Source organism: Montipora capricornis, chromosome 12 (genome assembly GCF_036669925.1).
Source record: "Montipora capricornis isolate CH-2021 chromosome 12, ASM3666992v2, whole genome shotgun sequence".
Lineage (NCBI taxonomy): Eukaryota > Metazoa > Cnidaria > Anthozoa > Scleractinia > Acroporidae > Montipora > Montipora capricornis.
In genome coordinates, this window is record NC_090894.1 from 36,029,453 (window position 1) to 36,042,437 (window position 12,985).

At 41.9% G+C, this 12,985-nt stretch overlaps 1 protein-coding gene across 1 annotated transcript; it reads right to left on the reverse strand.

Moving 5' to 3' along the window:
• Positions 1 to 6,890: 6,890 nt before the first annotated feature.
• LOC138025750 (uncharacterized) lies at positions 6,891 to 11,708 on the reverse strand. Its single transcript, XM_068872916.1, has one exon. The coding sequence runs from the start codon at positions 11,706 to 11,708 to the stop codon at positions 6,891 to 6,893; it is 4,818 nt and encodes a 1,605-aa protein (XP_068729017.1).
• Between the last annotated feature and the right edge of the window lie 1,277 nt (positions 11,709 to 12,985).

The window sequence follows — 12,985 nt, forward strand, 5'->3', positions numbered from 1 at the left end:
CTGAACTGAAGTTGAGCGCTTTTTGAAATTCCGCCCACTACAAGTACACAAATAAAATCTTGTGTCCCAGTGAGTTGCTAGGCAAGATAAAGACTAGGACCTCTGTCTTTATAAGCGTCCCACATGCCAATTGTGACTCAGAAATAACGCGTGATGGATGACGAATTGCTTGCAGCGCTTGCCTTGTGGTCACCTAAATCGGAATAATAAAGAATTGCGTAATTACCTCCTGTCGTTCTCTAAATCGGTATTATTCTTTATTCTATTATCGTTATTGGCTGCTTCCCGGTTAATGAAATTTAAATAACTGCGAAATATTCTCTCTATTCTATTGTTGTGGTTGGCTACTTTGCCGTTAACGAAATTTCGATAACTGCGAAATATCCCTTCTATTCCATTTTTGCGGTTGGCTACTTAGCCGTTAATGAAATTTCATTAACTGCGAAATATCTTTGCTAATAAATTGTTGTGATTGACTACTTCGCCGTTAATGACATTTCAGTAACAGCGAATTATTCTCTCTACTCTTTTATTGCGATTGTCTTCTTCGCCATTACTGAAATTTCAATAACTGCGACATATCTTCCCTTTGTATTTTGTAATTGAGTTACTATTTCGCCGTTAATGACATTTCAATAAATGCGAAAAATTCTTTCTGTATTATACATTGAGAGCCTTTGTTGCGAAATTTTATTGTTATCTATACAGTAGAATAATTGCAAATTTTTCATTTGTCAAAGTACCGTCCTCGAATAAACGCCGCGTTCTTCTGACTGGATGCGGCGATCATTGGTACTTTACTTCCATCTGGGGCGTTTAATCGTTTCACATGTGCCTCCGCAAATGTCATTTATTGCATAACCTGTACGATATGCAAAAAATAAGAAAATTATACATTGGCGAGACGGGCAGACGACTAGGCGACCGATTCCGCGAACACCGTCGCGATGTTGAGAAGAATGACAAGGATTCATCTAAGCCGTAGCCACTCGCTCGTCATTTTAATCTCCCTAACCACTCCGAAAAACACATGGCTATCTGCGTCCTTTCCCTACATCTACAATCTTGGACAAATTAAATGGAACATTGAGACCATCCCTCCCCCCAAAAACAGTGATGGGAAAATGGCGCGTTTTGGCCTTCACGCACCTTCATCCTTGATTTGGGGGAGAGGGGGCATTTCTGTTCCATTTTATTCTGTCCAAGATTGTAGGTACGACGGCACCCTTGATCCTCACGGTATTAACGAACGCTTTCATTGAACTAATATATTCCTATTTATTTTTCACGTTGCAATGTTACCACCAATAGCGTAGCTTCTACTCTACTATAAAAACTACACGTAATCCACAATTCCACGATCCGCTCTGACGAAGGGCTAACGCTCGAAACGTCAGCTTTTAGAATTTCTATACGGTGGCCAATTTACATTTTCAACTCCGTTGATAAAACCAAACGAAACGAGAACAAATCATTTCAGTTCATACTAAATATCATCAGACGCAGACAAGAATCAGGAATAGGCATCTCGTTTGATGATAGCTAGACCAGGAATGCATGGGCAATGTCAAAGTAAAATCATTTACAGGATAACCAATATAACTACAAAATATCCGCACATAGAAATTTACATCAAAAGGTCTTGAATAAGTACATTGATTTCCAAATATCTCTACATTTCTATAATTAAACTGATTCAGTTGTGCGTTTAAATTAACGGCAAAAATAAAATAAAATTGACAGAAATATAACGAGAGATGCCGTCGAGTGACCTTGAACAGCAAAAGAATGCCCTTTATACCGAAACACGAATAGTCACGCGCTCTATCAAATTGCGAAAAGCAATGCTAACTGCGAATACCGAACAACCAAAATAGCACTACAAAGAAGCGTGCATTCCATAACGTGAGAAAATACATTTGTTCTCTAATCACTCTGCAGTGAAACGACAACAAATCATTTTCATACTAAATATCATCACACGCAGACAAGAATCAGGAATAGGCATCTCTTTTAATGATAGCTAGACTATCGCCTCAATTGTCAAAATAAAGAAAGAGAAATAAAGGAACCAAAAATCTAAAGTTCTAAGCTTTTAGAAAGTGACAGCAATACGTCTAGATTATCCTTAACATAACCGTTCTTGAGTAGCTTTGTCTGATCGCCATCGACCATGGCGCTTAAACAGTCTATCATTAACGCCTGCATTGGCAGCAGCGGTAGCGCCACCTGATCTGAGACTATGGAGACCAAGTAGTCTAGAAGGAACGGCCTAGTTGAGAAAATGCATCAAAAACTACCTCCCAAGCACGGGTATAGGAGATACCTGTGCTTCTTAAACTATAACAACCCTTAGACCTTAAGAAATGTAATCTACGAAGAAACTTCAAGTTGGAGGATAAATCAATGTTAGCGACCTGCACATATCTACTTAACAAACTAAATGGGCAAGTAATATGACCAGTCTTTGCTAGCACAACAACATTACCGTGACTTACTCTTAGCAATGAACAGCTCAAAATATTTTCCATCACAAAAACGCAAAAAAGCCAGCTCATTAAATCGTAAAAAACGAGCATACGCTGTAAGATCCTGTAACACAAATAGCGGCAGTACGTAAGTCAGTCAAACTAGCGTAAACTGATGCAAATTTCTGACATATCTTAGATATCATTTTAGGGGTGACAGGTTCTTTTTTAACTACTGGTCCAGAGCGACTTTTCTTGGCCGATTCAAGAATGCCTTTAACAAGATTAGAGTCGCACGGATTAGAGAACCCGTAAAGAGGGTCGTGAAGGGGTAAAATGGGAGCTGGGATTTGCCTTTTTTAGAGGCTGGGAAATGGGATTTTGTGCACTGGGACTGGGATTCATGAAACAAAAACATTAGAAAAATGAGAATGGGATTTCAATTTGAGCAACACAGGCTGGGATTGTGGGGACTTGAGCTGGGATTTGAAAAAAACAATTTGCTGGGAATAATTGTTGATTAACTGTAACGCATATATGCCAAAAAAACAGAGGTCTCAGTGAACCAATCAAAGTCCCAGTGGAGTACTAACAAACAACGCATCAAAACCATAAAGCAAGCAATTTAATCTTTCGTGGTCCCAGTGGACAAATAAGATGCTAATACTGAGCTCTTACTCCCAGTTGGGACTAATGAACTTCTGGTGCCATCGAGCTTCAAAAACAACACTGGAGTCTTAAATGCAGACGAACCAAAACAAGTTTCTTTGTTAGCCCCTTGAACAAAAACGTCAGCACCGTTTTGAACGAACAAAAAATCCACAACAAAATCATGAAATGCACCGTTTTCGCAAATAAGATACGACCAGAACACCCGGGGGGGGGGGGGGGGTACTGGATGTATCCCTGGTTGGGGAGGTGCAGCGCGGCCCCTCATACCCTGACCCTGTTTAAGACAAATATCGCTGATTTTCCTACCCATTTTAAGACAGAATTCCGATTTTTGATACCCTGTTTAAGACATTTAACCCAGTTTAAAACAAAAATTGATAAATCGATACCCTGATTCAGACAAAAAATGATAAATTCGATACCCTGTTCAAGACAAAAATCCCGAAAAACATACCCTGGCTGGCCGCACGTCCCCATTAAGCCCTTATAAGGGAGTACCCCCCCTCCCCCCCCCTCCCCGGGCCAGAAGAATGACGAAGGCCAAAACGGGACAACCAAGGTACCACGGGATCGACAATTAAGAAAATGCATTAAAGCACGAGGAATTAAACAAACCGGGGGAACAAGCCAACAACTTTCCTGACCCCAGTCGAAGGTTAAAGAATCTACACCCAAACTCCCAGTTTGAAAAAAAAAACTGGAAACTTTAGCATTAACGGAATTAACAAAACAGTCAACTGTAAAGAGCCCCCAAGTGGAATCAACAGCCCGAAAATAAGAATCTTTAACACACCAGTCGTCAAAATCAACAATTTTGCTCAAATAGTCTGCGACTTCGTTCTCTCAAGGCTGTATCCACTCAATATCAATGCTACCAGAGCAACAAAAATTTTCATTGCCAGCTCATGCAGATGAACCTCGGTACCTTAAGAATAGCAGCAACACCCTAATTATCTGTGTACCACTTTCAAGAGTTCCCTCGAGGAGGTGAACAAAACGGGACAACCAAGGTACCACGGGATCGACAATTAAGAAAATGCATTAAAGCACGAGGAATTAAACAAACCGGGGGAACAAGTCAACAACTTTCCTGGCCGTAACCTAACCCTAACCCTAACCCTAACCCTAACCCTAACCCTAACGAAGGCCAAAACGGAACAACCAAGGTACCACGGGATCGACAATTAAGAAAATGCATTAAAGCACGAGGAATTAAACAAACCGGGGGAACAAGCCAACAACTTTCCTGACCCCAGTCGAAGGTTAAAGAATCTACACCCAAACTCCCAGTTTGAAAAAAAAAACTGGAAACTTTAGCATTAACGGAATTAACAAAACAGTCAACTGTAAAGGGCCCCCAAGTGGAATCAACAGCCCGAAAATAAGAATCTTTAACACACCAGTCGTCACACAATTTTGCTCAAATAGTCTGCGACTTCGTTCTCTCAAGGCTGTATCCACTCAATATCAATGCTAACAGAGCAACAAAAATTTTCATTGCCAGCTCATGCAGACGAACCTCGGTACCTTAAGAATAGCAGCAACACCCTAATTATCTGTGTACCACTTTCAAGACTCCCCTTGAGGAGGTGAACAAAACTCTGCAAAGCGTGTTTCACACACATGAGCTCTCTCCTTCTGCTCTCTGCAGAATACCCTGCCATTTTAAAGCTGCACCTCAGAGGAGGCTGGATACGCGGATACGCACTCGAAAATACCACCCATCCCCAAGTAAATTTCTAAGTAGTATGTTGTGAAGTGGATACGCGGATACGCGGATACGCAGTCGAAAACACCACCCCTCCCCAAGCAAACTTCTGATTATATTGTTTAGTGGATACACGGATACGCGGATACGCAGTCGAAAATACCACCCCTCCCCAAGTAAACTTCTAATTATATTGTGAAGTGGATACGCGGATACGCAGATACGCAGTCGAAAATACCACTCCTCCACAAGTAAACTTCTAACTATATTGTGACAACCGAACCGCAAAATTTCGCTAGAGTGCTTATGCCTAATCACTGAAGCGAGTGTTTACTAGGCTTAATCAGTAAACGAGTGCTTTCTTCTTCAGACGATCTCGTGAAAAAGTGTAGTTAACCGAAGCGTAAAATGAAAGCTAAAATTCTACGAGAGTGCTTAGGCCTAATCACTGAAACGAGCGCTTAGGCTTAATCAGTAAAGGAGTGCTTTAAAGAACGAAGAATATAATATTTGTAGCTTGCTTTTCTCGGGAACTTTGAATTTTGCATATAAAGACAGAGCATTTTGAAGTATGTTACACGAAGTTGGTATCCAGTTCCCATGTGTGATGTCCGCGTATCCACGCATCCGGGTATCCATGTTTTTTTTTTTCCACTGCGTATCCGCGTATCCACTTTACAATATAGTTAGAAGTTTACTTGGGGAGGGGTGGTACTTTCGACTGCGTATCCGCGTATCTAGCCTGTAGTATTCTGCAGTTAAACCGAACTTTAACAGGAAAAGAAAACAAACAGCGGTTACAAACATTTTCATTTTACACTTGACGTTTCGTATGTTGCAGCATACATCATCGGAAGTGACGGTTAAAACTGTTACACAGAATTTTAAAAACTAGAGCGAGGAACTGGTGACTAGTTAAAAAGTGTGATAACAAAATGGTAGTAACTAGTCACCAGTTCCTCGCCCTAGTTTTTAAAATTCTGTGTAACAGTTTTAACCGTCACTTCTGATGATGTATGCTGCATGTGACGGTTCGCGATCCCCTGGGTCTCGCGAGATAGCGAGAAGAAAATAAGAGAAAACTAAGGGTAAAGCAACGTATTTCACACCCCTTCCCACAAACCCGCAACACAGCATAAATTTTTAGTAAACGCGTACGACTTTAATTAAAGATAAAAGTTAACTACAAGTAAAACAGTGCGACAGTTACTATCTCTAAATTAACTAATCTTACTTAGATTTACTTAATGCTAATAAATACTTAAACGACAGTACGAAATGAACTAAATACTTTACTTTAATATTTACAGACAATAAGTTCAGTTCTTCGTCAGCCTTCGTGCCTTCTCAAGGTTCTTGTAAGTCCAACCGGCTAATCCTGCAACCATCCACTTCCACTTTCAGCAAACCAACGAACGTAGTCACGTCTTCTGTCAGTCCACAAGACTCTCACTTTCGTCGCCGAACTTTTCCTCCAAAAACTTCCTCTATAAATATATTTGCCACCGCCGACAAAGGAGTTTTGTCTGGGAATTTCGCGGTCGGCTCCCACCAATGACTCTTGGCAGTGTTTCTCTTTTCCACTTTCTTTAAACTTTCACCTTTCCACTTTGACTTCTCTCCGGCTTTCCTTCTCCAAGCAGTCTTCTCGTCAACTGACCTTTTTCCACCCCCCTTTACAACTCGCTACTTACATTTATATCTTTTCATAACAATGCACTCCACATCAACACTTATTGAAAAACCTATTGTTAAAACACGACCCTAACGAACCAATAGTTACAAAAGCATCTCCACAATGGAGACTTAAAAGAACAAATAGACTAACAAACTATTCTCTAATGTACTAATTGCGGTAGACTACGATACGAAATTAACACTAAGTAATTAACACGAGCGGAATAAACTATAAACTAACGAAACAAAGAACTAAAGAAAAAGGAATTTTGTGACACCTCCCCCCTAACAAGTCTATTTTTTGGGGAAGAGTAACTAAGGGGGAAAAAAATAGAATAGTAACAGCCCGATACAAAATTTGAGCCCTAAACTCTGCTAAGGGCGTCCACGTTGCCGTGGGTCTTGCCACTTTTATGCTCGACCTGCATATCATACTCTTGAAGGGTGAGACTCCAGCGAAGTAATTTTTTGTTCTTGTTACGCACCTGCCCTAACCAAACTAAAGGATTGTGATCTGTTTGTAGCTTAAATTTTCTACCAAACAAATAATATCTAAACAGCTCAACAGCCCAAACAATCCCTAAGCATTCTTTCTCCGTTGTGGACAGCTTTTCCTCTCTTAGCTGAAGCTTTCTACTGGCATAAGCCACTGGATGCTCTTCTCCGTCTTTACTTAACTGGCTCAAAATAGCTCCCAAGCCTCTGTTGGACGCGTCTACTTGCAAAGTAAATGGTTCGTCCCAATGTGGCGGTCGTAAGACTGGGGCTTCTTGCAAAGCTTGCTTTAAATCCTCAAACGCTTGCTCGTGTGTCTGTAGCCACTCAATTCTAGTTGGTCCCTTACCTCGTGTTAGATCTGTTAGAGTAGCGGCCCACTGAGAGAAATTGGGAATGAACTTGCGGTAGTAGCCGACAAGTCCAAGGAATGATCTAATCTGTCTTTTGGTTTCAGGTCTAGGGAACTCTTTTATCGACTTAACCAAAGCCAAACGTGGTTCAATCTTGTCTTTTCCAACACGATGACCCACAAAATCTACTGTTTCCATAGCAATTTTACATTTAGAGGGGCGCGCGCATAGGCTGCACTCCCGCAATCGTTGCAGAACCTGGCCAAGTTCCACTAGATGTTGTGAAAAGGAAGTGTGTGTGTCTACTTCAAGATCATCAATGTAGGCTCCTGCAAAATTAAACCCTTTTAAAACGACATCCAACATCATTCGTTGGAAAGTGGCCCCGGCAGTCTTCATACCAAAAGGCATGACCAGAAATTCATATAATCCTTTTGCGGTGATAAAAGCTGATTTTTCGATTGTTGATTTATCTAGAGGAATCTGCCAGTATCCCTTAGTGAGGTCAAGGGTGGTGATGTACGTAGCCAAGGCTATTTTCTCAATCATGCGGTCCGTAGATGGAACCGGGTAGGCATCCATTTTAGTAATACTGTTAAGTTTTCTATAATCGACGCAAAGTCGTATGGTACCATCAGGTTTGGGGACGACAACGACCGGGAAGGCCCAGGGGCTGGCTGAGGGGCGAATGATACCCATTTTTAACATGTTTTCTATTTCGTTGTTTACGACTTCTTCTAGTTTCTGAGGTACCTTATAGGGAGAACAACGTATTGGTGCAGAGTCGCCCGTGTCAATCCGATGTGTCGCTACGCTAGTGACACTGGGGTTACCAGAAAAGACATCTGCGTATTTGCGTAAAAGGTCCTTCACCTGATCTTTCTGGTCCTTGGTTAAAGCATCCGAAATGATAACATCCTCCCAAGTTTCATTTTTGCAAAATGGGGATATGCATTTTTCATGTGGTAAAGAGGTTTCGAAAGATTCTGACATTATATAGGAAGCCGTCTCGTCCCTACTCTGCCATTTACTTAATAGATTAATGTGATAGACTCGGTGTTGTTTGTGGGACTTACCGGTGTCGATCTCATAGTGCAAACCATCATTGAAAACCTTCGTCACTTTAAATGGGCCCTGCCAATGCACTTCCAACTTACTCCCTGGAGTAGGAAGAAGAACCAATGCCTTGTCACCGACTTTTAAACTACGTGTGGAACTATGAACGTCATGCAATCGTTTCTGAGTACCTTGCACTCTCTTCATACGATCTTGTACCAGACGCTGCATCATTGCCAGTCTCCTGCGAATTTCAAGGACATGACTCACAAGGTTCCTTTCAGATTTAATTTCCTTCCCAAGCCACGACTCCTTGATTACTGAGAGGGGACCTCTTACTGTACGTCCAAAAAGCAACTCGAAAGGGGAGTACCCTGTGGATTCACATGGAACTTCCCTATATGCAAACAGCAAATAAGGAAGGAACTTATCCCAGCTTTGTACCCGCTCTTGCGCAAATTTCTTTAACATCGCCTTGAGCGTGCCATTAAATCTCTCAACCAAACCGTTTCCTTCAGGGTGATAAACCGATGTTTTGATCTTTGTAATGCCTAATTGCTCATATAGTTGTGTCATAAGTCGGCCCACAAAATTGGATCCCTGGTCAGATACTAACTCTTGGGGAATTCCCATTCTACAGAAATATTGGACAAGTGCATCCGCGACGGTTTTGGAACTAACACTCCTCAAGGGAATGGCCTCAGGATAACGAGTAGCATAGTCTACAATGGTAAGAATATATTTATAGCCAGTGCTGGACCGTGGCAATTCTCCTACAATGTCGATTGCAATCTTTCTGAAAGGTTCGGTCACGAACGCTACGGGGCTCAAGGGGGCCCTATTTGACTTCAACTTCCTGGCCACTAACTGACATTGTGGGCAGGTGGCACAGTACTTACGAATGTCGAAGGCGAGACCAGGCCAATAAAAATGGGTCCCTATGCGACTTAACGTTTTTGAGGTGCCCATGTGTCCTGAAAGGGGTATAGTGTGACCAATACGGAGAATTTCGGTTCTGTAAGATTCAGGGATTACAATCCGATCAACAAACCTGACTGCATTGTGTACGCTTTTGTTGAACCTGCGGTGCATGAGTAACCCTCCCTTGATAAAGAAACCGTCTGTTTCCATGGGTTCCCTGTAAGTAGCTCCATTACGCGCTTTTAAGAGGGTCACATCTGAATTCTGGTCTTTTATTAACTGTTTTTTATTTCTATCGAGAATATTGAGGGGTAAATGATCCGCACGTGTATCCTCATCTGAGTCACTATCCGAGAGCTCAACCGAGTTCTCACACGCTTCCTCACCTACGTCTTTGTCCCCGAGAAGTATTCGCAAGTCGCCTTCATTCAGACCATTTTTTTTAGACTCCCTTTCCGACAGATTTTTAAGTGCGAGTGCATTTTCGCGGTCAACCAAACTATCGGCTCGCTGCTGGGCCTCTTCAAGCGCCTTTTGTCGCCTCGTTAGCACAAAGGCTTCAACACCTTTGGAGCTGTCCACCGAAACATTTTTCTCCCACTGTCTAAGAACATCGTCTCTAGAAAGTGTTTGCCCGAAAGACGATCTGCCGAGCAGGCAATCAACGGGTAGTTTACTCAAAACTCCCACTAATTCTAAATGTTCACCCTGATCGCTTTCAAACTGAACCCAAGCTAAAGGGACTATGAGGCGTTCTCCCGATGCAGTTAGGACTGTAATCTCGTCTCCTGTAAAGGAATCTTTGTCAACCATAAATCTTTCATGTACTAGGGTCCTCGTACAACCAGAGTCTACGACCATCTCTGCAGGTATCCCACTTATCTTGCCTCTAACGTTACAAGGTGGAAACTGCGGTCGTTTAGGTTCTAGGGGTGTCATACATAACAAGGAACCCTGGGGAGGCTTAATCCGGCCCCTGCTACAGTTGTAAGACATGTGACCAAGCTGACCACACTTAAAACAAGTTATCTCAGGCTTTGGCTTTGCACTTCTACTGGATGGGGAGGGGTGGATCTTGGATTGTGTGAATGACCTCTGAGTCTCTTTCTGTACTGGAACGACTGAGCTCCTTTTTTGTTTAAAACCCTGACTACCGAATGGCGCGTACCTACCATCAACAAGGGGACCCTTACGCGATTGCACGTATAAATTTGCCATATTACCAAGTTCTTCAGCATTCACAGGTTTGCGTTCCTTTAACCATGCTCTAAGTTCGGGACTTACCGCGTCCAAAAGCCTCTCAATCATGATCTGCTCTGAAATCTTCTCCGGGTCACCTGTAGCCCCCGCAACGTCCATCCAACGATTTAAATATCGTCTTGTACGATTGGCCCACTGCACAAAATCTTCGTCCGGAAGCTTCTCTGATGTTCGGAACCTATACCTGTAATGATCAGCAGTTAGTTGGTAGGCTTTGATAATCACTGACTTACACTCATAATAATCTTGGCACTTGGGGTCCGGAATCTCTAAGTAAACTGATTTCGCCTTCTCAGTGAGCTTGGGTACCAGGTTACCAATCCACTCAATTTCTGGTAGAGACTGTGCCTTTGCAGTCATCTCAAAAATTCTAAAATAGTCGTCTATATCCTCATTGTCTCGCATTTCTCTGACCTTTATAAACTTTGGCCTTCTAGCACTTGATTGAATCCTTTCCGATTCCCTGACGGCAAATTGTTCACTCTCATCTCGAAGTAATCTAATTCGTTCCCCCTCTCTAATTATTCTCTCTTCTTCCTCGCGCGCTTTTTGCCTCTCATATTCCCATTTTTCCCTTTCATACGCTCGTTTCTCCTTTTCCGCCTCTCTCTCCTCCTGCTGAATCTTTCTTCGCAATTCCAGCGTTTGCAGTTCATACTCTTGTAATCGTAACCGCTGCTCAAAACTAATACCGCTCACAGGCTTCTCGCCTGTACCGATGGGCTCAATTCCCTCTATCGAGTCTGTCTCTATCTGCGTCATAAGTTTGTCATGCACCCTAAGTTTACTCGCTAATGTCTTGATACCATCCTTACTAATGAAAGCAATAGATCTTCTGCTAGCTTCAACTCTTAGGTCTTCTAATGTCCAAGAGCCATAGTCAGAATTCGTCGCCATAAAGAGTAGCTGTGCTCCGCGATTGTGTCTGAGGTGTGAGATACAAGCACCAGGGGAAATCTTATCCCACTCCTGACACCAAAAATTATGTGACGGTTCGCGATCCCCTGGGTCTCGCGAGATAGCGAGAAGAAAATAAGAGAAAACTAAGGGTAAAGCAACGTATTTCACACCCCTTCCCACAAACCCGCAACACAGCATAATTTTTTAGTAAACGCGTACGACTTTAATTAAAGATAAAAGTTAACTACAAGTAAAACAGTGCGACAGTTACTATCTCTAAATTAACTAATCTTACTTAGATTTACTTAATGCTAATATATACTTAAACGACAGTACGAAATGAACTAAATACTTTACTTTAATATTTACAGACAATAAGTTCAGTTCTTCGTCAGCCTTCGTGCCTTCTCAAGGTTCTTGTAAGTCCAACCGGCTAATCCTGCAACCATCCACTTCCACTTTCAGCAAACCAACGAACGTAGTCACGTCTTCTGTCAGTCCACAAGACTCTCACTTTCGTCGCCGAACTTTTCCCCCAAAAACTTCCTCTATAAATATATTTGCCACCGCCGACAAAGGAGTTTTGTCTGGGAATTTCGCGGTCGGCTCCCACCAATGACTCTTGGCAGTGTTTCTCTTTTCCACTTTCTTTAAACTTTCACCTTTCCACTTTGACTTCTCTCCGGCTTTCCTTCTCCTAGCAGTCTTCTCGTCAACTGACCTTTTTCCACCCCCCTTTACAACTCGCTACTTACATTTATATCTTTTCATAACAATGCACTCCACATCAACACTTATTGAAAAACCTATTGTTAAAACACGACCCTAACGAACCAATAGTTACAAAAGCATCTCCACAATGGAGACTTAAAAGAACAAATAGACTAACAAACTATTCTCTAATGTACTAATTGCGGTAGACTACGATACGAAATTAACACTAAGTAATTAACACGAGCGGAATAAACTATAAACTAACGAAACAAAGAACTAAAGAAAAAGGAATTTTGTGACACTGCAAAATACGAAACGTCGAGTATAAAATGAAAATGTTTGTAACCGCTGTTTGTTTTCTTTTCCTGTTGAAATTGAAATGGCCAAAGGACAAAAGTATTTATGATGAAACCGAACTTTGTTTAATTTCTATCGCATCCCAGTTTTTGTGCGAAACTGGAGCGCTTACCATTTGAATGAAATTTTCGGTGAGAATGTTTCGACAAATGGTACGGCTTGTTCTGTACTTAGAAAGAGAAAATGGGAATGCGCCGTATCATTTGCCAGAAAAACGGGTTGTTTCAATTGAAAAACAAATTAAACGCGGTATATTTTCTCTGGCACTTGTAATTGTGGACAAATGGTACAGAAATTTCCGGGCATTCCGGTCAAAGGGAATACTTTGAAAGGTATTACCTTTTTTCCGAAAACATTCCACGGGATGAACCGTTCCATTTGAATTCTCTCCGGAATTACCAAAA

Bases quoted from the DNA above. Each gene is read 5' to 3' on its own strand.
- LOC138025750 (XM_068872916.1), bottom strand. From the start codon at position 11,708: ATGCTGTGTTGCGGGTTTGTGGGAAGGGGTGTGAAATACGTTGCTTTA.